At 66.1% G+C, this 26,107-nt stretch overlaps 3 protein-coding genes across 33 annotated transcripts in view; 2 read left to right on the forward strand and 1 right to left on the reverse strand.

Annotated features, from left to right (window-relative positions):
* LSP1 (lymphocyte specific protein 1) overlaps positions 1–4,042 on the forward strand; it is a 32,279-nt gene extending 28,237 nt beyond the window's left edge. For all 3 annotated transcript variants that reach the window (XM_045578222.1, XM_036428788.2, XM_045578221.1), the window contains 2 exons: positions 130–232; positions 3,619–4,042. In XM_045578222.1, coding sequence (XP_045434178.1) covers positions 130–219 — 90 coding nt within the window. In that variant the 3' untranslated portion in view covers positions 220–232; positions 3,619–4,042. The remainder of the gene's footprint in view (positions 1–129; positions 233–3,618) is intronic.
* On the forward strand, positions 128–23,400 carry TNNT3 (troponin T3, fast skeletal type). 29 transcript variants are annotated; one of them, XR_006740954.1, is made up of 20 exons: positions 130–232; positions 10,504–10,534; positions 10,648–10,661; positions 11,060–11,077; positions 12,065–12,079; positions 12,177–12,197; positions 12,956–12,976; positions 13,208–13,222; positions 14,004–14,036; positions 14,616–14,634; positions 18,009–18,054; positions 18,800–18,916; positions 19,020–19,097; positions 19,309–19,422; positions 19,537–19,646; positions 19,820–19,910; positions 20,915–20,955; positions 21,504–21,544; positions 22,400–22,649; positions 22,837–22,956. XR_006740954.1 is itself a non-coding variant. In XM_045578223.1 (19 exons), exons 2-19 carry the CDS (start codon positions 10,518–10,520, stop codon positions 23,361–23,363), a joined length of 1,338 nt encoding a protein of 445 aa, XP_045434179.1. In that variant the 5' UTR covers positions 130–232; positions 10,504–10,517; the 3' UTR covers positions 23,364–23,400. The 29 variants fall into 29 exon arrangements, 28 of the variants coding, with proteins under 28 accessions (XP_045434195.1, XP_045434179.1, XP_045434200.1 ...); XM_045578223.1 differs by lacking the exon at positions 22,400–22,649 and having other exon boundaries at positions 22,837–23,400; XM_045578244.1 differs by lacking the exon at positions 20,915–20,955.
* PRR33 (proline rich 33) lies at positions 1,046–6,631 on the reverse strand. The gene is made up of 2 exons (XM_036428781.2): positions 6,559–6,631; positions 1,046–2,645 (listed from the first exon to the last, which is right to left on the reverse strand). The coding sequence occupies exon 2, from the start codon at positions 2,634–2,636 to the stop codon at positions 1,194–1,196; it is 1,443 nt and encodes a 480-aa protein (XP_036284674.1). The 5' UTR covers positions 2,637–2,645; positions 6,559–6,631; the 3' UTR covers positions 1,046–1,193.
* Positions 23,401–26,107: the final 2,707 nt, after the last annotated feature.

Below are 26,107 nucleotides of genomic sequence, written 5' to 3' on the forward strand. Positions count from 1 at the left end.
GGCAGGGAAAGCAGGTCCGCAGGCGAGAGCCACGAGGGACCATCCTGAGTGCGTCCAGGAGGGCTTCCCAGAGGCAGCGGCCTCTCCCTTCGGCCCTCTCACCTTTGCTCTCGGATTCCTTCCCGACAGAGCACCCCCTCCGGGAAGAGGTACAAGTTTGTGGCCACCGGACACGGGAAGTACGAGAAGGTGCTGATGGATGAGGGCTCGGGGCCCTAAGCATTCCCTCTCGGTGAGTCTGGGCAGCGGCCTACCTATGCGTGACGTGGACGGTTCTGGGAACGTGGTGACGGAGGAGGGGCCTGCACAGCAGCAAAGGTGCCCATGAGGGCCAAATGCCCAGCCTCAGAACTGGCCAGAACCCAGGTTCCTGGAGGCCTTCTTCACACCCTGACATCAACTCCGTGGCCTCGGGCCACTCGGCCGTTCTCCGAGGGGGACTCCACTCGCCCTCTCAGGACGAGGCCCTCGGGTCCCAGCTCGGCTCCCTGGGTGGGTGAGGTGGCTGGGCCGCTGCCAGTTGCAAAAAACTGATGGGAGGACAAGACGAAGCCCGGCCAGTAGTGGCCGAGGGTCTGAGAGCAACCAGTACCCGGGTCCTGTCCTGTCCCAGCCACGGCCTCTCTGGCGTCCACCCCCCTTCCCATCGGCGGAGCAGTCAGAAAGATGACCCGCTGCCACGGAGTGACACACTTTTATTTGTGGCCTGGGTCCCAGGGTCCACACACAGCACCCATTGTGTTCTGGAGTGAGTGGGGCCTCGGCCCCTCCCCCCCTCCCCTACTGAGTCCTCTCCAGGGCCAGGGCCGGGGCCGGAGGCCTCCCCAGGCCCCTCTGTGTCCCTCTCCCACTCACTGCAGTGGGTCGCCCACCCTGTGGCCCTCCTCCCTCCCTGCCTCCCAGGAGGCCCGGGCAGGTACTGGGTGTGAGGTCAGCCTGCCCAAGTCCTGGCTCATGTGGACACAGGCCCTTCCTTCCTACCCTGAGCCCCTGTCCCTCCACACATGGAAACCACCTCTTCCCTACCCCCTGCTCCGGCCTCGTCCACTTCCCCCATCCTCGTCCCTGTCCCTCCTGACAGCCTCCCCGGGCTCCCGCAGCCCCCAGCCTTTCCCAGGTCCATGCGGCCTCTTCACCGGCTGTGGCCCCTCCTGTCCATCTGGTCCGAGGCTCAGGGGCCACCCGGCCGCCCTTCACCGCAGCCTCCAGCCGGCCGCCGTGCGGTTGAAGTTCTTGGGCGCGGGGCTCAGCTCCAGGACGGGGTGGATGGTGGCAGGGGGCCGCGTGGCCGCCTCCTGCAGCTTCCGGGCATTGAAGCGGGGTCGGCACAGAAAGGGCAGGCGGCCCCGGCTGGGCAGGGTGCACGCCCCACCCCCCGGTCCTGCCGGGCGGTGGTGGGACTCTGCCACCGATACGCGGTACAGGACCGCATCCCACAGCCTGGAGGCCCGGGAGGCAGGGGGCCGGGACACCGGGTTAAAGGTGGGCTGGGGCGCCAGGTCCACGGGAGGCAGGGGGGCCTGGTCGGCAGGAGGCTGGGGGGCCGGGTCAGCAGGAGGCCGGGGGGCCGGTTCGGCGGGGGCCATGTTCTCCTGCTCCTTCTGCTCAGCTCTCCGCTCCAGCCTCAGCAATGGGGCCTCTTCAACCTCCTCCATCAGCTGCTTCTTGAGGCGCATCCACCCACTGAGCCGGGGTTTGGGCGCCACTTTGGGGACAGGGCAGGGGTGGGGACCTGCGGGTGAGGTGGGGGGCCAGGCCCCCCGAGGGCTGGAGACCTGCCGGGCCTCAGGGGCGGGGCCAGCTGTAGGGGGCTCCTCGGCCTCGGGGGCCACAGGGACTGGCCGGGCAGGCGAGGGCCCCGGTGAACGGCAGGTGGGCGCGATGGGCACCACCACCCGGGCGTGGGCCTGTCTGGGCCCCACAGCCAGGAAGCCAGGCGGCGGCCTAGGCACAGGGGGCGCCTCCGGCCAGGGCTTGGCCTCCTGGGCCCCAGCGGGAAGAGGGCGGATGTGGGCGACGGGGACCAGGGCCTGGGCTCCAGGGGGACGAGGGGTTGTGCCTCGGTCCTGGCCACCAGACCCCCCATCCGGGGCCATTGGGGGCGGCTCAGGGGCCCCGGCACCTGGGGGTGGCACCAGCTGGATGTGCACCCGGCTGATGTGGGTGTCCCCCGGGGCGGGTGCTGAGACAGGGGCAAAGCCGCTGGGCCCCTGGGCTGGTGCCGGGGTCCTGAGCGGGAGCCCTGGGGCCTTGAGGGGAGAGGGTCGGCTCCCGTGCGGAGGGAAGCTGAGAGCCAGCGTGGACTTCTGCAGGGGGGACGGCACACGGTGGGTGACGGGGGCGTGGGGGGCGCGGGGCAGGGTGGCTGCCGTGTGCGGGGCCCGGGCGGGGTGTGGGGCTGTGACCTCCTGGTCGTGGCTGGCCTCGCTCACGGGGGACAGGGAGCTGCGGAAAGCCCCCGTGGGGGCTGAGGGCCCAGCCCCGGCCCCCCTTTTCCGGGCCGCCTTCCTCAGAAGCTTCTGCAGGACCAGGTTGTCCTTCCCGGGCTTGGGCAGCAGGGGCGGTGGGGGCGCCGGGGGCCCTGGGAGGCACAGGCCCACCACGTCAGGGGGCGTCGAGGCGGCAGAGATGAGCATGTCTGCACTCTGGGTGAAGAGGGACAGTGGTCAGCCAGCTCTCTTCCCCCCGGACCCTCTCTGGGGCAGGGGGGACTTGCCCCAGAGTCCGGAAGGACCCCTCCAGGTGGGCTCTCGGCACGCCCGCCTGCATCAGCAGCTCCATGGGCGGCGGTGCGGTCCCCGGGCGAGGAGCGAGCCCGCGGGGGGCCCCGTTCGGTGGGTGATGAGCGAGGGCTGGAGCGCAGCTGGGCCGGAGGCCCGCCGGCGGCTCCAGGCGGGGCACGTGCTGGGCCGGCGCCCACGGGCCAGGAAGCGCGCCCGCCCGCAGCGCGAGGGGCGCCTCGCCGTCGCCGGCCCGACCACAGGCGCGTCCGCTGCGAGCCAGCGGTGAGGGCGGCGGCCAGGGGCTCCGGGCGAGGGGCTCATCCTCCGAGGGCGAGGGGCCGGGCGGTGGGAGCCATTTTCGCTGAGCTGTGCGAAACGGGGCTTCCCACAGACCTCCGGGCGGGGTGGTCCCGGCCAAGCCGCCCGCCCGGTTTCTGGGCGCCATGTGCGAGCAAGGACATTGACAAATGGTGTCTGGGCCGAGCCAGAGGCCGCGGGCGGGGGAGGAGGGAGGCCGGGGGCCTCTGGCTCCACCAGGCAGGGATGGGGGGGCCGGGGAGGGGTCTGCCCAGGGGCTCCATCGGGGCTGCTGTCTGCCTCGGGGAGGCCGGGGCCCCAGCAGCCACAGGAACCCCAGTTCTGTGTCTGGGGGGCTGCCAGGCAGCAGTGATGGGCAGATTCTCTAGGCCTTGAGTCTGAGCAAGGCCAGGGCTCGGGAGCTCAGCCTCCGGGTAGCAGACCTCCACGGGGGAGGCAGGCCTGGGGCAGGGGCTGCTCCTGGTGGGAAGGGGGGATTGTGGGTAGGCCCGGGTGGCCACCAGCAGCGGCTGGAGGCTGGTTGGGGCAGGGTGCCCTCTTGGGACTGCAGCCTAACACCCCCTCACCTGTGTTTCAGCTGTCCTGAGCTGGGTGCAGGCCGGGGGCTCCCTCCACACTTCCCACCCATGCTCCCGGGGAGTCCGGCCAGATGCCCACCCAGCCCTGCCGAAGAAGCCGCTTCCCATTGCCTGCCTGGCTGCCCACGCCCCGCCAGCACCCGCCACTGCCACCGCCTCTGTCCCCGGACCTCCGGCCTCGCTCCCCTCCGCTCCCTGGCCCACCGGCTCTGCCTCTCACAGCCTGGGAGGATGGGATGCTCATGGTGCTTGGCTGAGGGGACCATCCCCAGAGGCCACACACCCACCAGGAAGGGGTGTCCTGTGCAGAGAGCACACCAGCCAGGGGCCATCCCGTCAGGAGCCATCGATGCCTGCGGGAAGCTCATCCCTGCCTCTGCTTGCGGCCCCTTCATTTGTGCAATAAAGCTCTTTCTGTCCCCACACGCTGGCCCCTCGCTGCTCACTAACTGGGGGGGGGGGGGGGAACACGGGAGCAGGGCTGGCCGCGGAGCAAGAGCCACCCCCAGCGTGATGGTGGGACCCAGGTCTCTGGCCTCTGCATTCAGACACCCAGTCCCGTCCTGTCGCTTCTGGGATTAGACTCTTGGATCTGAGGTGTGTGATGGCCTAAATCCTGCCACACTTAATGGGTGGGTGGCAGCTCCCCTCTTCCAGAGTGTCTGTGATGTCTCTCCCTTTCTTGACTGGCCTGAGAGAAACTTCATAGCACCCAAAACAGTGTGCCCCTCTGGTCTGTGCACCCCCTGAGGACAAGACCTGCCTTGGAGTCAAGCCCCATTCTAGCACCCAGGAGTTGCTCAGTGAAGGTTTGATGTATGGACAGATGTCTGAATGATGGATGATGGATGGATGAATGGATGAGTGGATGGATATATGGATGGACAGATGGATGATGGATGGATGCATGAAGAGATAGATGAATGGGCAGATGAATGGATGATGGATGGATGAATGGATGGACAGACAGCTGAGTGGATGGATGGATGGGTGGGTGAGTGGATGGATGGATGAGTGGGTGAGTGGATGGATATATGGATGGATAGATGGATAATGGATGGATGCATGAAGAGATGGATTAATGGGTAGGTGGATGATGGGCGGATGGATGGATGATGGATGGATGGGTCTGTAGAGGAAAGAGAGGTAGGTGGGCAGGAAATGGTTGTATGAAGAGTAAATGGGAGAAGGGTTGGAGAGGGGGTCAGACAAACACATGCTGCCCAGAACAGTGGGTGGCTGGCTAGGTGGGTGGATACATGGTTGGGAAGATGGATATAGATGGATGGATGATGAAAAAGAAGGGAGGGAGATAGACAGTGATCGTGGATGTATAAAAATAAGTGAGTGGATGGGTGGGTGGGTGAGTGGACACATGTGTGAAGTGGGAGACAGGGTGGGGTCCTCCCTGCTTCCCCTCCTCTCACGGGCTCTGCACTTGGCCTGACTTTGGGCCCTGTGTCCTCCGTGCCTGGGGAGCCCCTTGCAGAGCCGGCGGGACCTTGGCCTGGATGCTGGGTTCTAGTCTGGCTCTGCACAGAGCCTCCGTTGCTGAAGTCCTTGTGGTCAAAACCTGCCAGCCTCCCAAAAGACAGAGCAAACATATAGGCTCAGAAGTGTTAAACCCGAAAAACTCCTGGCACTTTTTCTCACTCTGGCCCACCTCTGAGGCCAGGGAGGCAACCAGCCACACTGCTCTGAACCTCTCAGCCCTGTCGGGGCTGTCCATACCTGGCCCAGTCTGAGCATCACAGATTCCCACTGCTGCACTGACTCAGGACCAGGGGATCAGAACATGTCAACCATTGAGGCTGAGGGGTTGAGAGGGATCACTGCCCAAGGGGTAGCTGGCTGTCCACTCACCCACCCACCCATCTATCTATCCATCCATCCATCTATCCATTCACCCATCTATCCAGCCACTCATCCATCCATCTATTCATCTATCTATTCATCCATCCATCCATCCATCCATCCATCCATCCACCTGTCCATCTACCCATCTATCCATTCATTCATCCATCCATCCATCCACTCACCCATCCACCCACCCACCCATCCACCTATCTGTCTGTGCACCCATCAACCTGTCTGTGTACCCATCCATCTATCGACCTATTCACCCACCCACCCACCTATTCGTCTATCCATCCATCCGTCCATCCGTCCGTCCATCCATCCATCCATCCATCCATTCATCCATCTACCCACCCACCCATCCATCCACCTATCCATCCATCTATCCATTCATCCATCCATCCACCTACCCATCCACCCATTCATCCATCCATCCATCCATCCATCCATCCATTCTTCCATCCATCCGCCCACCCATCTACCTATCTGTCTGTGCATCCATCCATCATCCATCTGGACTGAGGCCCTGCCATCTGTTCTCTTACCTGAGAGGCCTCCTCCCACCCCCCTGCTCTGGGCACCAGGGCCCACACATGGGAGGAAGAGAGCCTTTAAATTGCCCGGGCACCGGGCTTGTGGGGCGGCAGCTGCATGGGGATGGGAAAGTGCAATGTCAGCAGCTTGCACCTTGGCCTGGCAGAGCCAGAGCCCAAGGCCTGCCAGCTGCAGCCCAGCAGGCACCAGCAGTCACCCAGGTCAGCTTGGGGCTCTCAGGCCCTGTTCAAGCTTTTCAGGTTCCAATACCCCAACCATGCATCCTGGGGGCCAGGCCAAGATCTAGGAACCCCTGCCCTCCCCAAGGTCACTCCAAGAACAGCTGGCACCAAGACCCTTGGGGGCCGCCCTCCCCGGCTCTGCTCAGCCTGCCCACACTGTCCCGGGCGTTACCTGCAATCAGTCCTCACCCTCTTCCTGGAGTGAAGACCAGTCACCACCACAACCCGGGCCGGACCGTCCCTGCCCCTGCCTCCGTGCCCTTCCCACTCCCCCAGCTGCCAGGCCCGGGGACGAGTGTGGATTACCTGTGGAGGCCCTCGGTGTCCCGCAGCCCGGCCAGCAGTGCCCGCTGGTGTGTCCTGCCGTGCCGTGGGCCTGGCGCCTGAGGGGAGGTCACCGATGCCCAAAATAAAACCTGCCCCGTCCCTCTGACCTCAGCGCCCACACGCTGGCTCAGCCCGCTCACCGAGAGCACCTGCCAGGGGCCGCGCGGCTGAGTGGGCAGCCACCCTCCTCTGCTGGCCGAGTGGGGCCACTGCAGGTGCAGCCGGTGGGAGCCCCCTGGGCCCGGCACGGGGTGAGGGGCAGCGGGCAGCGGGCAGCTCCTTGGGTGCCTGGGGCTCCAGCATGGCCCACAGACAGCCAGCTGCCCCGGTGCTGTCGGTGCATGTCCCAGCCTCGGTGGGTGGGGAGGTCCTGGGGCTGCTGGCAGAGCGAGAGGAGCTGATCTGAGGAGGGGGCCACTCAGGGCTTCCAGAGCCCAAGGGGCAGAGAGTGGGTGCGAAGGGGCCCAGGGTCAGGGCTGCGTGTGGCCCAACAAGACCTTGCCCACTAAGGACCGGGACCGCTGCAGGGGACACCGTGGGGCCAGAGGAGCCCAGAGTTCTTCCCAGGAGGGTAGGGACAGCCCCCGCAGCTCTGGCCTCTGGGGGGCCCCACGGCAGGGCCCTTGGGGAGGTGGGCATGGAGGGTCTCCGTCTGCCTCCTCTGGCGAGGGACCACGGTATGTCCCTGCCTCCCTAGGTCCCCGACTTCATCGCCGACCTCCAGGGACTGCACGGGTGCAACCAAGACCTTCCGAGGGCCTCCGAGGTGGGCACCGAGGGGGGCAGGGCTGGGCACGCCAGCTTCCCAGCAGGCCCCCTGCCACCCTGGCCGCCGAGGTCCAGAGGGCAGCGGTCTCGTCTGTGTCTGCCTTGCCTGAGCCGGGGTCTGGAAGGTACCAGGCTGCTCTCCCCCCCTCCGGGCCTCGGTTTCCCTCATTGGAGGGGCCGGGCCGTGGGGACCATTGGAGGCCGAGTGAGCTGTGTGCTGGCTGGAGGGTGCCACCCAGGGATCCAGGGGCACGGCCGAGCCCCCTGTGGGCTGGGAGCTCCAGGCTGAGGGCAGAGGGGGCCCCTGACCTGCGGACTAGCAGTTGCTCATCCCTCTAGCCTGAGCACTCCCCACACCTCAGGGGCCTGTGCCCAGGACCAGGTCTGGCCTTGCTGTGACCTCCATTCGAGGGGGGCTGGTTGAGGATTCGGGGTCCTCCCCGCCACGGGGGTCTCCAAGCCCTGGCCGCTTCCTCAGAGGGGCAGGTTGGTGGGCCGGGGCGCTGTGCAATGTGCACCCCGCGGTCACCCGGAATGGAGGGGCGCCTGGGCCGGGGACCCCACACCAGGCCGGCCCAAGGAGAACCCTGTGTGTCCCCGAGGGCACTCAATCCCTTCCTTCATCCTCCTCGGCCGCTGAGAATGCGCCCGCTGTCCGGGCAGTAAAAATAGAAGCTGACAGACACCTCCTGGGCTCGGCGGGCGGCCCGCTCCTCAGCACACGCGCCCCCTTCCTCGCCTCCTTGGGCTCCTCCTGGGCTATTCCTATACTTGGTCAGGGACCCGGATGGGCACAGCCCCGGCCGCCCGGCCCCAGCCAATGGGCTGCTGGGAAAGATCGAGTGTCACTACAACATAAGGCTGTGGGGCCGAGAGGGCAGCACCCGAGCCGGTCCTGTCCACAGGGAGCTGCAGCCTTTTCTCCAGACTCAGCCAGGTGGGGACACGGGCGCGGCCGCGGCCGCCGGGCCTGAGGGCCGGGGCCTGGGCAGCTGCGCCCCAGGCACTGACTGGGGTCCCGGGACCGGGATGACAGGCTGCCCAGCTCTGGAGTCTCAAAGGGTGGAGGCCAGGGGAACCATGGGAAGCACACTGGGGTGCCCCCGAGGCAGCGGAGGCCCAAGTGGGGGACCTTCTGGGAGGTCCTGGTGGTGGGGGGTCCCAGGCTGGGGCTGAAGCGAGCTGAGGGTTCGGAGACAAAGCGGCTGGGAAGGCTGCCTCCTGAGGCTCTGGCTCCGGGTGGCCATGGCTCTATGGCCGCCATTTGCACAGACGACACCCAGGCGGGGGCTCACCCAGGCGGCCAGGATGGCCCCGGGCAGGGTGGCCAGGACCCCGGTGGCCAAGGACGGGAGCGGACAGGGCCGGGGGGAGGTCAGGGCCCACGGCAAGTGAGTGGCAGGGCCTCCTGTGTCCCCCTTCCCGCCCCCCTAGCTATGTCTTGTCACCCCGGAAGGAGGGAGGGTGTCTCCCAAGGAACGCTGACCTCAGAGGCTATTTCCACCCTCTGGGCCAGCTGGCTCCTCTCCACTGTGCTGTGCCGTCCCTGCCCCAGCACCCTCCTTGTGCCCCCCTCCGGATGCCCCTCAGGCTCCTCCAGAAGGACAGAGGGACTCAGGCGGTCTGTGGACCTACGGGGACACGGAGCAGGGCTGGCCTGGCAAAGGCCCGAGCAGGCAGCTGCCCCGCAGCCCCCCTCCCACCCACCATCTTGAGTTTCTGGGCAGAGGCGTCTTGGCTGACCCGGGTGCCTATTTCTAGACCCCTCAGCTGCCACCAGCTCCTTAAAAATAACCCGAGTCCGGGCTGGGGCTGTGCCCGCCACTCTGAAGGAGGCCGACAGGTGCTGGGTGCTGCCAGGGTGAGAGGTGGGCACAGCAGGGCTAGGCCCCGGCTCCCCGGGACCCTCCAGAGCGTGGCCCCAGGTCAAGGCTGGTGTGTGGGGGGAATGGAGGCTCAGGAGCTGTGATCCCCCTTCTTCCCCCAAACTGAGGACGTGGCTACAGGCTGTAACAGGGGGAGCCTTGGATTCCAGGAAGCGGGCTGGGGAGGGAAGGGCCCCTCTGCCTGGAGGGCTCTCGGAGCTGCTGCTTAATGATGCATGGAGCTGAAATTGCTCTGGGAAAAGCCGCATTCTTGACCGGGGCTCTGCAGAGCTGCTCCCACCTTAGCAATGCGACGTGCTCGCATTTTTCGATGATGAACGCCTGTTTTTCTTGCACAGAGCTCCCCCGGGGGGGCCATAACTATTGTCTTCAAGTGAGCTGTAATGGGCTGTCAGGCGCTGGGCTGTCTCAAACCCCAGGCCGGCAATCTCCTGCAGCTGCTCGAGCTGCGTTCCCAGGCCCCTGGCCGCCCCGGGCGTGAGCAGGGCCAGCTTTCCGGAAAACGGTCCTCAAGCACGCTGGCCCGGCGCCGGCCGCACCTGGACACGTGCAGCCCGGACCAGAGCGTCCCCGCAGACATTGACAAACTCAAGAGCACGCACGGGGCCTGGGAACGCGGGCGGGGGAGCTGGGGGGCGGGGGCCGCCCGCTCAGTCCTGCAGCCCACATGTGTGTGTGCGTGTGGGGTGGGGGGGACACACACGGGGAAACGGACCCCATCTGTTCCCGGAGCTCGGGGCCCGGGCGGCTGCCTGGTGGGAAGAGGGAGAGACAAAGGGACGGCTCGGCACCACCTTGGGAAGCGGGATCAGAGGGCTGTGGGGGAACCTGGGAGAACGTGGGTCCCTGCAGGAACCCATGGGTCCGAGAAGGGAGCGTGGGGCTCACACCAGGAACACGGGCTCTTGTGGGGGCGCTGGAGTGGGAAGACCAAGGAACCCTCACCTCACCCCAAAGACAAGACCCCCCAGCACAGCATGGACGGCAGGACCTGCTTGGGGTGGGGGCAGTAGGCCGCGCCAGCTTCCGGCGTTCCACATCCCTGGGGCCAGGGTCGGAGGACAGGGCGGTGGGCCTCGGCCTGGGCCTTGGCGGAGGCTAGAGGCCTGGTGGGGAGGGCCCTGATGTGGGAGGGGCCTGCACAAGGCCAGAGCAGTGGCCCTTGACCCTGCCCGCAGGTGTCCCCTCCCACTTAGCCCCTCCCCAGGGGAACCCCTAACCCCTCGGTGAGGACAGAGCAGCTCTAACGCGGGCCTTGGTCTCCCCGCAGAAACCCCCGCCACCATGTCGGACGAGGAAGTGTGAGTAACAGTCGGAGAGCCTCCTGCCCCCTGCAGGCCCTGGCTGTGTGTGTGAGACCCCCCCACTAGCCAAGCGAAAGCCCCTCACGCTCTGTCCCTCTCTCTCTCCACAGTGAACAGGTGGAGGGTAAGTGTCCGTGCTGCGTCCCCACTGCGCGGCCCCCAGGGACCTGGGTGACCCTGGGCATGGCTCTCCAGGGACCCCTGCCTGCAAGCCCTAGATTCCCCTTAACCCCGCCTGCACCCGAGGCCTCCTCCTCCTGAAAGCTGATGTCCTCGAGATGGGGGGCTCTTCCGGACCCAGCCTGCCCCTCGCCCAGCCTGCCCCTGCCCCGCCTGCACCCCAAGGCTGTCGGGCAGCCCGGTCCCAGGGCGCTCTGCAGGCCCCATCACTCTCCGCCATGCACCCCGAGTGGGACAGAGGTGCTCAGGCCACTGTCACCCACAGAGCTGCCTCTTCCTCTGGGCCCGGCCAGCCCAGGGCCGCCCCACTAACAGGCTCTGTCCTTTCTTCTCCCCATGCAGAGCAGTACGAGGAGGAAGGTGAGTGTGCGGCCCCAGGAGGGGGGCCCCTAACCCTGACCTTCCTCCCCCGCGCCCTCCGCTCGGCCTGAGGACCCACGGGCCCCTCGGAGCCCGACCACTAGCCACCCTCCTTCCTCGCCATTAATTCCCGTTTGCAGTCACAGCCGCCTTCCCGTCTCGTTAACCGATTAATAGGTGCACACGCATTAATCATTCATCAGTCCTTCACCCTCGTCACACCCGCCCGGCGTGAGCCGTTGGCTGGGACACGGCCATTAGCATCCTCACCTTCGTTAACATTCAGGGTCCGGGTGCAGGCCCGCCCCCCCCCCCCCAGTCCCCAGCTCGCTCTGGCTCAGCACCCTCCGCCCCCGCCCCACCCCCGAGGTGGGTAACCTTCGGGGCACCCCCGGAGCCCCCTCCCTCGCCCGCCCGCCCGCCCTGCCTCCGTGGGAACCTCGGGGCTGCCGGTCGCACCTGGGAACCGTGCGGGGAGGCGGTTCTCAGGCTCCTCGGAGCGGAGCGGAGCTGAGGCCCGCGGGGCCCTGGGAACGCGCCCCTGCATGCACCCTCCCCAGCCGGCCTCCCGGGAGGCCCTCAGCACGCTCCGAGCCGAAAATATCTGAAAGCACTCGGCCCCCCGAACAAGGGGGAAACAGCTCTCTTTCTGCTGAAAGTGGAGGCTTTCGGAGCAGGGCCGTGGGCCTGGGGAGCTGGTCCTTCACGGGGTCCCCTTGGGGCACCCCCGAGGCCGCCCACCAGGCAGCGTTCTCTTGTACCGCGTGGGTCTCGTCCCCGTCCTCACCTCTGGGGGTGGGCGGCAGCGGACGTGGGGTCCCCCAGAGCCCGGAGGAGGTGGCCCTGCAGAGGCAGAGAGGCCAGCCTCTGAGCTGCTGCCCGTGCGGCCTCCTTTCCCCCAGCCCCGTTGGCACTAACGACTGTCCTTTGCCCCCTCCCCCTCTCCCCTGTGCCCTCTGCGCCCTCGGCTCCGGCTGCTCTGCTCAGAGGCCCAGGAGGAAGGTGAGTAGGCGGGTGCGGGCTTCACGGCGGCCCCCCCGGAGGGCTGCAGCGTGCTCCCGCCTGACCCTCTCCTCTCTCCTCTGCCCGCCCCCCTCAGCCGCAGAAGTCCAGGAGGAAGGTATGGCAAACAGGACTTCTGGTCCCCATGGGGGCCCGGGCCTGGCTGGAGCCCACGTAAGAGTGGGGGGCGAGGGCCCAGACACACCAGCCAGCCAAGGGGCCCCCATGTGGCCCCCACATAACACACTAACCGCTCCCCACGCTTGACCAGATTGGGGGGACCCTGAGGACTGGGCACGCCCCTGGGTGGGTCATGAGGGGGCGGAGGGCGCTGCTGGACCAGATGGACCAGATGTGAGACGAGGCCTGGCCGGTGGGTGACCCCTTATCTGGATCAGGGCCCCCAACCAGCTCTGGGTGAGCAGGGGGCCCGTGCATGGGCCCCTGGCCCCTCACACCCTGCCCAGGAGGCCCTTTCGTCCCGGCTCCTGGTGCCACCCCATGGCAGCCCAGAGCGTGGCCTCCGGGCCCGGCATGGCCATCCTCCCAGGGGCGTGAGGACTGGCCAGAGCCTCAGCGCCATCCCCAGGCCCGAGCGTGGAAGTCAGAACAGAAGCGAGGGCAGGGCCCGAAGACTCCCATAGAGTCTGGGTTTCCCCGTGTGCGAGGCAGGGGTAGCATTGGGGAGCCCGCACCCGGGTCAGCACTGACCATGTCCCGCTCGCCTCCTGCATGCTCCCCCTCGGCCGGCCGCCACTGACCCTCTCTCTCGTGTGGTGATCGGCTGTGTCCATTAACCTCGGATCCTCCCTCCTCTGACCTCTGACCTCTGACCTCTGACCCGCGGTCTTGCCTCTTGTTCCGCGCCCTCCTTAGCCCCTGAAGCTCATGAACCAGGTATGTGCCGTGACTTCAGTCCCGTGTGGGTGCGTGTGCACACGTGGCCGTGTGAGGGTGGAGCAGGAGCCTGGCTCCAAAGGAACAAGAGGCCGCGTAACCTACTCACAGCGTGGTTCTGACCCGGCCCCTGCCGTCCCTGCCCCACCTGCCTCCGCCCCCAGTCACCGCCATCCTCTCCCCTCTCTCCCCACATGTGCTGTGTCCGTCCATCCGTCCGTCCGCCCGCAGAGGAGGTCCAGGAAGGTAAGCTGACCCCGCCCCAGGCTGAGCCGCTCCCCGCTGTCTGCTGGCTCCTACGCATCCTGAGCCGCTCCTGAGCTGGGGGATCATGAGGGACAGCCGGCTAGGGGCACCCCAGGCCGGACCCCACCACGCCCGGGGGTCCGCTGGCTGCGGCCGAGGGCAGAGGAGGAGCTGGGGTCGGAGCGGGTTTCTCAGCCGGGCGGCCAGGCCAGCTGCAGACCCGGGCAGTGGCAGCCAGCCGGGACCTCCCCGGGCCCTGGGTGCCGAGGGTCCAAGGAAGCAGCTCCTACACGAGGGCAGCCCGGTCGGCCGGCAGCTCCGGCCTGCAGGCCCCGCAGCAGAGGGAAGAGAGAGAAGGCCCTCCCGTCAGGGGCAGCTCCCTGGGGAGGCAGCCCCCGCCCTGGGCACATAGTGGGTGCTCCAGCCTGGTGGGCTTCGCCCGAGCACCAGCAGGCCTCACTAACCTGATGGCTCTGGACCCACCGGGTTTCAAAACCCAGCAGCCGGGCCCCAGAACAGCCCCCCAGAACCAAGGGCACCGTGTGCGGAGGTGTTCAGTGTCCCACCCAGGGTGGCCCCTCACCTCAGGCCCCAGTGCAGGGGGGTGTCTCCCAGGCCCCCCGGCCCCCAGCATGCCCCCCCCAGCCCAGCCGCCTCTGGCTAATGAGGCCCAGGCGCTGCCCGGCCTGCCTCCCCGTCCCTGCCTCCCCGTCCCTGCCCGTCCGGCTCCCCAGCGCTCGCAGCGCCCGGCTCCTCTCTCGCATGTGCGCTTTGCCCGAAGACGCCGCGGAGGAGGCGCGGGAGGACGAGGAAGGTAAGGGCCTCGGGCTGTGATGGCGCCGGACAGGGAGGACGTGCTTGCCGCTGCCCGCCCGCGCTCCGTCCGCCCGGCTCCGTCCCTCTCCCTCCAAGCACAGGCCAGGCTGCTCGGCACGGCCTTCGTCCCAGGCCGGGGGGCGGGGAGGGGTCGTGGGAACCGGCCAGCAGGCAGGAGCCTGGGCAAGGGGTGCTCGCCCCTCGTCCCTCTTCCTCTGTCAAACCTCCTTGTGCTCATCCAGCTCTCTGTCCCCTCTTGCCCCTCTGGTTTTCCCTCCCCCCCATTCCCTCTGCCCCCCAAGTGCTCGTTGCTTCTGCTTCCTCCTCCCTGCCACCCCTTCTCCCTCTTTGTGTCCTGGTCCCCCGACCTCTCCTCCTCAGGACCCACAGGGACGTCCTCAGGCCAGAGTGGGGGCGAGCCCTGTTCCCCGGGGGGCTGGTGGAGTGGGCGTGGGCTCAGCTACAGAGCAGCAGCCAGTGGGGGGGGGCAGGGGCCTGCAGGCAGGTGGGGACCCCAGCCTCACGTGGTCTCTCTCCCCCTCCACTCTCCCCACGCTGCTGGTGCGGTGGTGACCAGAGGAGAAGCCAAGACCCAAGTGAGTGTGGGCCCAGGCCAAGCTGGAGCTGGAGTGGGGGGTCACAGGTTGGGGTGTGAGGCTGGAGCCGGGGTGGGAGTTACAGGCTGAGGTGGGAGGCTGGAGCCGGGGTGGTGGTTACAGGCTGGGGTGTGAGGCTGGAGCCGGGGTGGGGGTCACAGGCTGGCGTGTGAGGCTGGAGCCGGGGTGGGGGTCACAGGCTGGGGTGTGAGGCTGGAGCCAGGATGGGGGTCACAGGCTGGGGTGTGAGGCTGGAGCCGGGGTGGGGGTCACAGGCTGGGGTGTGAGGCTGGAGCCGGGGTGGGGGGGTCGTGGGCTGGGGTGTGAGGCTGGAGCCGGGATGGGGGTCACAGGCTGGGGTGTGAGGCTGGAGCCAGGGTGGGGGCAGCTGAGTGTGCAGGTTGGTTGGGGAGCAGGTCACCCAGGAAAACAGCACCCCCAGGGCTGGGGTCCGGGTGCCCCTGGAGTAGGGGTGTCGAACTCAATCAGAGAAGGGGCCAAAATCTAAAATCCAGCCTAAATCGTGGGCCGAATGGTTTACTGAACAGTCATAAACTGTCATTGTGATGGAAACGCAGCGGAGTGCAGTGATGACAGCGCGGTGCGGGCCACATTGCAAGGCCTGGCGGGACGGATTTGGCCCGCGGGCCTTGTGTTTGACACATGTGCCCTGGAGGAAGACGCTGCCTTTGGCTCTGTGGGGGAAGCATTGACGCCCGAACCCCAAGAGAAAGTGGCCTCTCTGTTGCTCCTGGACCTGGGGCGGAACCTTCTAGCTGCCCCGAGTCTCAGGCATTCGGAGGAGGGGTTGATTTGGGGCAGCCGGTGTCTCCTCCATAGCCCAGGACCAGACTCTACCTGGGCCCTGGGTGCTCTGTCCCCATGGACAGACAGACTCGAGCCCCGTGGGGTCGGCTCTGACCTGGACACTCCGTGCAGGCCAGGAGGGCTTACTGCAGGGGGCCCAGCCGGAGGAAGGAAGGGGGACCAGAAATCGGGGAGAAACAGCCTCGAGAGGGGGGCCCATGGCCCTCCAGGTCCCCCCCCCCCGGGCCTCCCTCACAACCCCCCTGTGTGGTGGGGCCCTGCAGGGCCTGAGACAGGATAGAGGCACCAGAGTGGGGTGCATGGGAGGAGGGTCTCATCCCTGAACTTCCACGGGGGCCCAGGACCCGGGCTCCGTGACCTCCCGCTGCCCCCGGGCCTCCGAGCCCCCGGCCTGGAGCCGGGGCCTCAGCTGGGAGGGTCCTTCCCGCCTTTATCGCATTTGTGAGATTTCAGGGATGTTTTTTTAATCCGGTGTTCTGACTTCTCCGCCGATAAGCACGTCAGCCGCAGCCCGTGCCTGTGTGCTCTGCAGGCTGGAATGCGGGGCCCCGCACACGCCCGCCCGCGAGGGGCCGCGGGGGCGCCGGGCGCCGCCGCGCCAGCACTTTCCCGTCCCCGCCACGTTATTTGTCAGCGGTTCTGAGCCACGCTGCCGGATCACAAGATATTTTCTAGTTTCAAAAAAATGTTTGTGTTTTCATTATGAAAATAAAACACCTCATTAAAGGAAATTTGGAAAATACATAAAAGCCCACTGAAGAAGGAGGGGGCGGGGGGAAGCCATCTATAACTCCCACCCAGCCAGCCAGACTGCGGGCAAGGGGAGGAAAATAAAAAAGGCTTATTTCTCCCTCGCCTTTCCATGCATCGGGCTTCGGAAAAAAAGATTTAAACCCAGGACTGTTTTTCAAAACCCCAGGCCCTGTCTATAGAAAGCCCTGAGCCCTGCCTTTTTCCCCCTAAAAAATGTAGCACCATTCATAAGTATTTTTCCATGTTTTTACACCGTCTCCTTAAATATTTTCAATGGCCACATAATATTCCGTCCATCGGACAAACCATAATTTTCCTAACCGTCCCCCCGGCGGCCGTGCCGCTGCGCCGTGTTTTACCGTCATAAATAATGCGGGCGGAAAGCGTTTTCTGTCTCTCCTGGCTATTTCCCTAGGCCCCGTTCCCAGAACTGGAATTAATGGGTCAAAGAGTAGGAGCTCTTAAGGCTTTTGACGTCCCCGCCAAACAGCTTTCCGCGCGGGGCTTGCCAGCGCGGTCTCCGGTGGGCGGCGTGGACGTGAGCGGGCCTGCGCCCCTCGCCGCCGGGCCCCGGGGACCGCTGATGGATGAGAGGGGCCTCTCAGGGCTGTTTTCCCAGCATTCCTCTGATTGCAGCAGGCACAGCGCCCCCCTGTTCGCTACACTGGACCCTCTTTCTTCCCTGGGAGGGCCGTGGCTTATGGCCTCTGCCCATTTATCTCGGGCGGGCAGCCGCTCTGTTTTCTTAATCATCCGTTTGCATAAGGATATAAGTCTTCTCTGTGTTTGCCGAAAATGTTTTTCTAGCCTGGGCTGGGTTTTCTCTCCCCCCGTCTCTCCCATGGCCGCCTTTCTTCACATAACATAAGTTTCTCATTTGCGTGGAGTCATCTGGCTACCTTTCCCCCTCAGCGGGACCTTCTGAGCTCAGAAAACCCTCTCCCGGTCCAGCAGTTTGATCGATATTCAGTTCCTCTTTCTTCAACGGCTTGTTTTAAAAAATTGCTGTTGTCGTTTTAACTCTTTGCTCCATCTGGAATGCATTGGGGCTGGGGGCGGGGAGGCGGAGGGCCTCCGGGTTGCGGGGCAGGCAGGCTGGCGGGCGGGGGGTGGTGGGGGCTCGCTTCAAACTGCTCTCTGCCCAGCCCCCCTTCCTCCTCCGGGCCCCCAGAAAGAAAGATGAAAGTGGGGACAAAGAAAGGCAGAGGGTCGAGAGGGCCGTCCCTGGGCACGGAGACACACAACCCCCACGGCGCCTGCAGTGACCACCCTGCCGCTGGCCTGACCTCCCGGCGTTAGTTGTTTGTTTGAGGAGGAAACCGAGGGTGTCCCCCCGGATGGACAGGGCTGGACAAGCCCTCGAGATGGACAGGACTGGGCCACCCAGAAGGACATAGAGATTGACGCCTTCTCTGGGGGGGGGGGGGGGGGGTTACCCATCCGTTAAGATGAAGGTGTTGAGCGCCATCCCGTAGACCAGAAGGTCACTGTTTGGATTCCCTGTCAGGGCAGGGGCCGGGTTGCAGGCCCGACCCGCAGTGGAGGACATGCAGGAGGCAGCCGATCGATGTTTCTCTCTCCTCAGTGTCTCTAGCTCTCTCCCTCTTTCTTCCCCTCTCTCTAAAATCAATAAAAGCATATTTTAAAAACTTAACAACAAATAAAAGACAGAGGTCATGCCATGTGCCCTCAGCCAGGGGCCAGGGTGAGAGGGTGGGAGGCCAGCCTGGGCCAGGCCAGCTCTCCTGGGGGGTCCCCGCTTGTCCCTTCTCACAAACCTCTCTCTTTCCCAGACTCACTGCTCCCAAGATCCCGGAAGGGGAGAAAGTGGACTTCGATGTAAGTCTGTGGGACCTGGATCAACGCGTCTTCGTCCCCAACCCCAGGCCACAGGCCTGACAAGGTCACCTCTCAGTCACACCGAGCCAGGGCTCCCTGACCCCAGGCAGTCCTGCTTTCATTCATGCCTGGACAAGAGGGAGCCTCTCCCTTCATGACATTTCTCTTCCCTTCTCTCCATCTGTCCTGCCCATCACCCATCCACTCAGCTAGTCACCAACCATGTTCTCACCTACCCATCCATCCACCGCCCATCCATCCACCACCCATTTACCCATCTATCCACCACCCTTCCACCCGTCTATTCACCATCTAACCGCCACCCATCCATCCACCATCCAATCACCATCTATCCACCATCTATCCACCCATTGACCCATCCATCCACCATCCACCATCCATCCACCATTCATCCACCATCCATATGTCCCTCCAACAAATTATCTTGTTCACCAGTTTCCTCTCTGCCTGGCTCCTACAGGACATGTCAGGATGGTGACAGGGCCTTGTCAGAGCTAGTCCATCCCAGGGTTCCTGATGATGTCACCGCTGTGCAGACTCGGGCTCATCCTCGGGTGGTGGTGGGGTTTCCTGTTCCTCCCCTGTGACTTGGGGCTCCCCCGTAGCATTCAGCTTTTGGGATCCTTCGTCGCTGGAGGGGTCGGGGCTGCTCTGCTGGAGCCCAGGGGGGCTGGGCGGGATGGGGGGGCAGGGAGGGAGGGGCTGACGGCCACGTCGCCCACAGGACATCCAGAAGAAGCGGCAGAACAAGGACCTCATGGAGCTGCAGGCCCTCATCGACAGCCACTTCGAGGCGCGCAAGAAGGAGGAGGAAGAGCTGATTGCGCTCAAGGAGAGAATCGTGCGTGGGCAGCGTGGGCAGCCCGGGGAAGGTGGGCGGCGGTCACTGGCTGAGGGGCCAGGTCGGCAGGCCAGGCAGGGCTGACCCACCCCTCCGGCCGCAGGAGAAGCGCCGTGCGGAGCGGGCCGAGCAGCAGAGGATCCGCGCCGAGAAGGAGCGGGAGCGCCAGAACAGGCTGGCGGTGAGGCCTGGGACCTTCCTGCCCCCCACCATGGGCCACGGGCCACGGGCCAAGGGCCACGGGCCACGGGCCACAGGCTCACCAGGGCCCCTGCTCTTCCTGCTGCTGAGGGTCCCCAGCCTCAGGGACCAGTGCCCTGCAGAGCCCTTGGGAGAGGGTGGACCCGGACCAGGACCGGAGCCTCTGAAGTCGTGGGACGGGGTCTCCGCAGGAGGAGAAGGCCCGCCGGGAGGAGGAGGACGCCAAGAGGAGGGCCGAGGACGACCTGAAGAAGAAGAAGGCCCTGTCCTCCATGGGCGCCAACTACAGCAGCTACCTGGCCAAGGTGAGCGTGGGCTCGGAGCCCGGCGTGCCGGCTCCCCGCACCTCCGGCCTCCGGACACGGGGCTGAGCCGAGCGGCGGCCCCTCCTGATCCGGCCCCTCGGCCGTGTCCCCCAGGCCGACCAGAAGAGGGGCAAGAAGCAGACCGCCCGGGAGATGAAGAAGAAGGTGCTGGCCGAGAGACGCAAGCCGCTCAACATCGACCACCTCAGCGAGGACAAGCTGAGGTGAGGGGCTGTGCCCGGGGCGGGGGGAGGAGGGCGGAGCCCGCTCTGAACCCACTGCCCTGGAGTCCCTCGGGGTCGCTGGGGCCGGCCTCGGCGTGGCCGGAGGGGGACGAGGTGGCCGGTGCCCCGCTGTCCGGGGCTCGGCCGGCCCAGCCCGACGCTGCCGCCTGCAGGGACAAGGCCAAGGAGCTGTGGGACACGCTGTACCAGCTGGAGACCGACAAGTACGACTTTGCCGAGAAGCTGAAGCGCCAGAAATACGATGTGAGTACGGCTACCGGGGCCATCCCGGTCTCTCCCGCCGGCCGAGCCCACGTCCCCCAGCCTGGCCCCGGCGGACCCTGCTCCTCCGGCCACCCTGAGCCCTGAGCTGCTCCGAGGGTGGCCCCAGGGAGCGGCGGGCAGAGGTGCAGGCCTGGCTTCTGAGCCCTCGGGGCTCTCACGGGTCCCGTGCCACGCGCCCAGCCCAGGGTGGCAAGAGGTGCCCTGGCTCCGGGGTGCCCTTCTCACAGGCCTTCTCTGCAAACCAAGTCCCAGGCTCTGCCTCCTCGGAGCCCCTGGTCCCCTCCTCAGCTCAGAGTAGACAGGGTGCTCTGCACCCCACCCTGCTGCCCGGGCCGGGGCAGGGCGGGGCTGTGACGGTGCCCCTGTGGAGGGCAGCCCCGTGGAGTCTCCTGAGAGGGGCTCGCGGACCCTGTGCCAACCCCGGCCCTGGCCCGCGTCCGCGTGCCCCTGGGAACGGTGCCGGTGCCGCTGACGAGCAGGCCGCTTGCAGACCCAGCCACGTCCAGCCTCACCGCCAGGCCTGGTGCCCTCCCCGCGCTCTCCCCGGGCCCCTGGGGAGGCCAGTCCAGGCTGCCACCTCCACCAGCCACTGCCTACAGGGTGTTGGGGGCCAGAACCCACCACTGGGCCAATCCTGCCTCCTTCTCCGGAGCCCTGTGCCCCGGGCAAGTCCCCGGTCCTTCTGAGACCCGGTTTCCTCGTCTCCAACAGCAGGAGGATCACCCCACCTTCCTGCACCCCCAACCCCTGCCCCGGAGCACACACTCCTGCACCCCCTCTCCACGCTCCCCACTGGGCTGCCTGCGGGAACGGGCTTCACGCCCCCAGAACCAGCCGGGCCCTCCCTCCTGAGGTGCTGGGCACTGCCTTTGAGGGTCCCAGGGCAGGAAGAGGCACGAGGGTCCTGGCCTGGGCCAGCCCAGGGCCTGGTGGGGCCTTGGCCTCGGCCGCCCACCAGCCCGTAACCGTCTTGGTCTTTCCAGATCATGACTGCCCGGGCCAGAGTGGAGATGCTGGCCAAGTTGTAAGTAGCCGGGCCCCCCGGGCCCAGGCTCGTGGTATGTGGTGCACGGTGAGCCTCTCGCATGGCAAACCCTGGGTCAGAGAGGATGGCGGCGGCAGCGGGCATGGAGGTGACGGAGGCCTCCCCGCTCCTGCCTCTGCGGCCTGCCTCCGGGCGAGCCTGCCCTCCTTGTGGGCAGACGGAGACGGGCCGTGCCCTGCCCCAGAGCGGTCAGAGGAGGGGGCCACCGGGCCGAGGAGCCACCAGAGGCAGGGGCTGCGTCGGCGAGCCTCCCTCCCGCCATGCCCGTGCCCGCATCCTGCCGAGGCAGGAAGGTAAGTGCCAGCTCCGGAGCTGCTGTGTGGCCCGGCCCGGCCTCAGTGCACCAGCGGCAGTAAGTCAGAGCCCAGGGCCATGGACGGCCGGCGTCCTCCAGCCACAGGCACAGTAAGGGAGCGTGTGTGCGGCCCGTGTGGGCACCGAGGCCAAGGCCTGCGTGCGGCAGCGTGTGGCCGTGCCCGCGTGCCCTGTCCGGACTCGCCGCGGTAAGTCGTCCGTGTTGTTCACAGATCACCAACCTCAGGAGCCGCATCGACCAGGCCCAGAAGCAGTGAGTAGCCTGCCCCACGCCTTGCTCTGCGCAGGCACACGGCCCAGGGGCCCGGCGCGTCCAGCCAGTCCCGGGGCCGCCGGCCTCCGGCAGAGCAGGGACAGGACTAACTGGCCGCTCACACTAACATGGGGGCCCACACCCTGAACCCCAGCCCCCTGTGCACACTGCCCAGCCAGGGAGGACAGCACGTGGGGGAGGCCAGCAGCGGGCACATGTGTCCCTTCCTGGCGACCTGGGGCAGGAAGGAGGAGGCCTGGGCCTCGTCACCAGACGCTCTGTGACCCCGGTTCCTCAGGACAGTGAGCCTGTCTGTACGATTGGCCCCCCAGGCCCACGGGCCCTGTGGCCACGGTGCCGGGAAGCCCCAGAGAGCCAGGCTGCTCTGGGCTCTGGGTCCTGAGTGGTCACCCTCCAGAGAGTGCAGGCAGTGTGGAGCTGGAGGGTTTAAGGGGTTTTCTGCCTCCTGGCTGCTCCCCGGATCAGGCCCCCTCCCCCCACCCCTCACCCCGGCTCTGTGGTGTGGGGCTGGGGCTGACGCAGGCCCCCGAGAGAGGGCTGCTCAGCAGGGTGTGCGTGTGCGCATGTGCATGTGTGTGCGTGTGCGTGTGCATGTGCATGGGTGTGTATGCGGGGACCTGCATGTGGGAGCTCCTCGGCTGCTCCCTGCAGGACGGGACGAGGGCACGGCCTCGGGAACCACACAGAGGTGTCCGATACGGCGCCCCCAGGCCCTGGTCCTCACCCCACCTTGCCCCGGGTGCGCTGGCATGCAGAGTGCCTCAGACAGAGGGGCAGGCCCTGGGGACCCCCCAGCGGTGGGGACCGCCTGACCCCAGGTCTGGCTCTAACCAGGGGTCAAGCAACCGAGACTCTGGAGCAAGGCAGAGGCCTCCCAGGTCCCGAGTCCAGAGCCCAGGCCTGTCTACCCGCTGCCCCAGGAGCCACCTGGCTGGTCTTTTCCTCTGCAGGGAGCTCTGGGGAGGGCTGGGGTCAGGGCATCATGAGAGCCGAGGTGGGGGGTCCCAGCGCTGTGCCAGCCCCTCTCCTAACACTCTAACTGCCTCTGCACGAAGCCGCCCAGCCCCGGCCCGGCCCAGCACAGGTGAGTCGCTGCTTGGATGGCGCCAGGAATGTGTGCCAGGGGCTTCAGGGGCCGAGCCAGGCCCCCCACCCTGGCAGCAGCCCGGTGGCAGAGCTGTGAGGACCAGGGGCTGCCTGGCGATGGGGAAGGGGTCGGCTGGGGTCCTAGACACCCCGACGCTCAAGACCAACTTGCTTCCCGTTTGCAGCAGCAAGAAGGCCGGGGCCACGGCCAAGGGCAAGGTCGGCGGGCGCTGGAAGTAGAGCAGCCGGAGAGGCCCCCCGAGGCAGAGACCACCCGCCAGGGCGGCCCCCGTGGTGGCGTCTGGTCCCCAGGCCTGGGGGCGGGGGGCTGGCTCCCGAGCATCCCCTGTGTCCCTGTCCTCGCGGCCCTCCTCCCCTGGGGTCTGTGAATAAAGCTGTCAGACTCCCCTCCACCACATGTGTGCTGGCTGGCTCTTGGGGGGACACGGGAGGTGCGGAGGGGCAGAAGCACAGAGAGCCCTCCCCTCAGGGCTCGGCCGAGGCCACGGGGCTGTGGCCACACTTTGCCAGGGCGCTGGGCTGGGGAGCCCCTGGCTCTGCAGCAGCTTCCATCCCCGGAACTCTTTGTCTCTGCTCCCGAAAGCCCCCACATGCTCAGTGGGTCTGTGGGGCCCACAGGAAGCTCCTGGCTCCCTGGGTCAGCCCTGAGGCTGGTTTGGGGAGCTCTAAGTCTGGTTTTGGGGGGGTCTGAGTCTGGTTTGAGCACTCTGGGTCTGGTTTGGGGAGCTCTGAGGTGGTTTGGGGGGCTCTGAGGTAGTTTGGGGAGCTCTGAGCTGGTTTGGGGAGCTGTGAGTCTGGTTTGAGGGCTCTGAGCTGGTTTAGGGCTGCTCTATACCGGTTTGGGGAGCAGTGAGTCTAGTTTGAGGGCTCTGAGGCCAGTTCGGGGGCTCTGAGGCCGGTTTAGGCCGCTCTATACCGGTTTGGGGCGGCTGCGTTGGCCGTTGGCGGGGTTGGGGAGGAGGGGCCCGGCACACAGTGGGAGGCTTTACAGAAACGCGGGGGCTGAGGGAGCGAGGGGCCGGGCGGGGGGCGCAGCAGGGGAAAGCAGCGGAAAGGCACGTTTCGGGGCGAGCGGCCGGCAGACAGACGGCTCTTTCTGTGTTATAAGAGAACACAGTGCGCCCTGTGTAATAAATCTGAAAATCCTGACCCAACGGAATTATGGAAAATATAAATCAGAGAAATTGGATCAAGACGCACAGCCCTTAACAGCCAGGTATTCACGGAGAGCTTCCCGCTCAGCACGGCCTCCGGGAAGGCCCCGAGGGGGGCGGGCAGGACCCCATCACCGAGCCCCGGAGGGCACCGCACACGTGTGAGCACCCCGACACACACACATACCCTCCCACACCGCCTCCTGTGTGCGGACACCTGTAACTCCTGCCCCACAGGCACACGCAGACCCCAGCCCTGGCCCGTGCCCCCTCCCCACCGGCTGGCTGCTCGCCGCAGGGCAGACGTGCTACGTGACCAGCCAGCCGGCTGCAGCGTGGCAGACACAGGCCCCGTGGTATGTGACAGGCCCGGCCACAAACACAGGCCCCGTGGTACGTGACAGGCCCGGCCGTGACTCCACCAGGCCCTGTGCCCCCCGCTTGTGTGACAAGGCAATTGAGCAGCGCGGGGCTGACAGCAGGCAGACGCGCCCCAGGCACGGCACCCGGGAGCAGGCGGCTGGCCGGGGCTCCTCGGGCTCAGGGTGCTGTGAGCTTCCCGGAGACGGCAGAACCGGGGGGACTGGACGGCTGGGGGCAGAGGGGGCTGCAAAGCCACCTGGGAGGCCGGGCCACGGGGCCTGGCGGCCATCACTGGCCTAGGGCCGCGCCGGGGAGCGTGTGCCACAGAGACAGGACAGGGAGGAAGCTGGAGCTCTCACAGGCGGGCCCCGGGCACGGGACCCGCTCCGCGGCCCGGGCAGAACTGGAGGGTCGCCGGGGGCGGATGTGCAGAGACGCAAAACCGCGGCGGGGCAGTTCCAGGGTCCGACGAAGAGCAGGAAGCGTTTTCGACCCGAAGGATCGGAAACGCCGGGGCTTCCGCCAGGCAGCTGGAGAGGGCCCGGTTTTAACAAGTTCAACGTCAACTGCAAAGTATCAAACCATGAGCCCAACACCTAACGTTAGAAAGGAGCAGCAGCGCTAATCAGTATGGCTCAGCGGACTGAAGGGTCCCGGCTTCGATTCCGGTCAAGGGCATGTACCTGGGTTGTGGGCACATCCCGAGTGTGTGTGTGTGTGTGTGTGTGTGTGTGTGTGTGTGCAGGAGGCAGCTGGTCAATGTGTTTCTCTCTCATCGATGTTTCTAACTCTCTATCTCCCTTCCTCTCTGTGAAAAATCAATAAAATACATTTTAAAAAATAAATCAGTAAAAAGGAACAGCAGGCAAATAATAAGGGAAATGGGGTAAAACCAAACAAAACCCCCAAAATTTGTGGACGAGACCCACCAAGTTAAAACGGGCTCTGCAGGAGCCAGCACTACAGTCCGGAACCAGAAGGGACAGCTGAGTGTTCGGACAAAGGCCCCCCCCGGGGGGCCCTGCAGGGGTGAGTGAGGAGTCGCAGGCGCCTCACAATGCGTGGTGACAGCCGCCTGGAAAAGGAGATAAAATGGCCGCCTTCCCCAGAAGCGGCCCCCGCCCTGGCTCCGAGGGACTGGGAGAGGCTCACACACTGATCTCATTTTAAAACCGCTGACCCAGCAGTTCAGCCTCTCCCCGCCTCAGAGCGCGGGAGCTTTTTTAAAAAATCACATCCTGACGGCTCTGTATAGGCAAGCGGGCCGCGTAGCCGTCCGTCCGTGGAAGACACCGGAGGCCAGGGGCTGGGGCTGGGGTGCCGGGTGCCAGGGGGCTGGGGGAGGGGGGCCGGGTAACGGGACAAAGCAGAACACAGCCAAGAACATTCCCAACCCAGCTCCCCAAGCCTGCGGGGCCCTCACGGGGGTTCACCCTCACAGATCCCCCTGAAAACCAGGGGTCAGGCAGGACAGTCCGCTCCCCGGTTCCCGCTTCACAGTCATGTCAGGGAGGAACCTCGAACCCCCCCGGCTGGGTCCTCGGGACGCTCCAACCATCGCAGGCACGCGACTGGCGGATCTGCAGAAGAGGCACAGACCGGTGCAGTCACACAGTGCCTTCAGGGCCCGTGGACAGGCAGGCACCACTGAGCAACACCCGTCATGGCGGAGGGCACCCCCTGACCCGCCACGGGCCCCTGAACATGAAGGGGTGTGTGTGGGGGGCAGTTCTGGGGCAGGACACAGGGTCCTCAGGTGTGTGTCCAGCCCTCCCTGAGCTCAGTGCCTGTGCCTTCAGGCAGCAGGCTGCCAGCCCCACCCCCTCCGGGGGGCAGGTTTCCCTCCCAGACATCAGTGCCGGCTCACCAAGGCCAATATCACTAGGGTCTCAGAGTCCTTTTTTGTTAATGTTTTTTT

The sequence above is a fragment of the Pipistrellus kuhlii genome, unplaced genomic scaffold (assembly GCF_014108245.1).
Source record: "Pipistrellus kuhlii isolate mPipKuh1 unplaced genomic scaffold, mPipKuh1.p scaffold_m20_p_91, whole genome shotgun sequence".
NCBI lineage: Eukaryota > Metazoa > Chordata > Mammalia > Chiroptera > Vespertilionidae > Pipistrellus > Pipistrellus kuhlii.

Bases quoted from the DNA above. Each gene is read 5' to 3' on its own strand.
- PRR33 (XM_036428781.2), bottom strand. From the start codon at position 2,636: ATGCTCATCTCTGCCGCCTCGACGCCCCCTGACGTGGTGGGCCTGTGC.
- TNNT3 (XM_045578223.1), top strand. The intron at 12,198-12,955 runs GTATGGCAAACA...CGCCCTCCTTAG, and splicing joins CGCAGAAGTCCAGGAGGAAG to CCCCTGAAGCTCATGAACCA. The intron at 19,911-20,914 runs GTGAGTACGGCT...TGGTCTTTCCAG, and splicing joins TGAAGCGCCAGAAATACGAT to ATCATGACTGCCCGGGCCAG.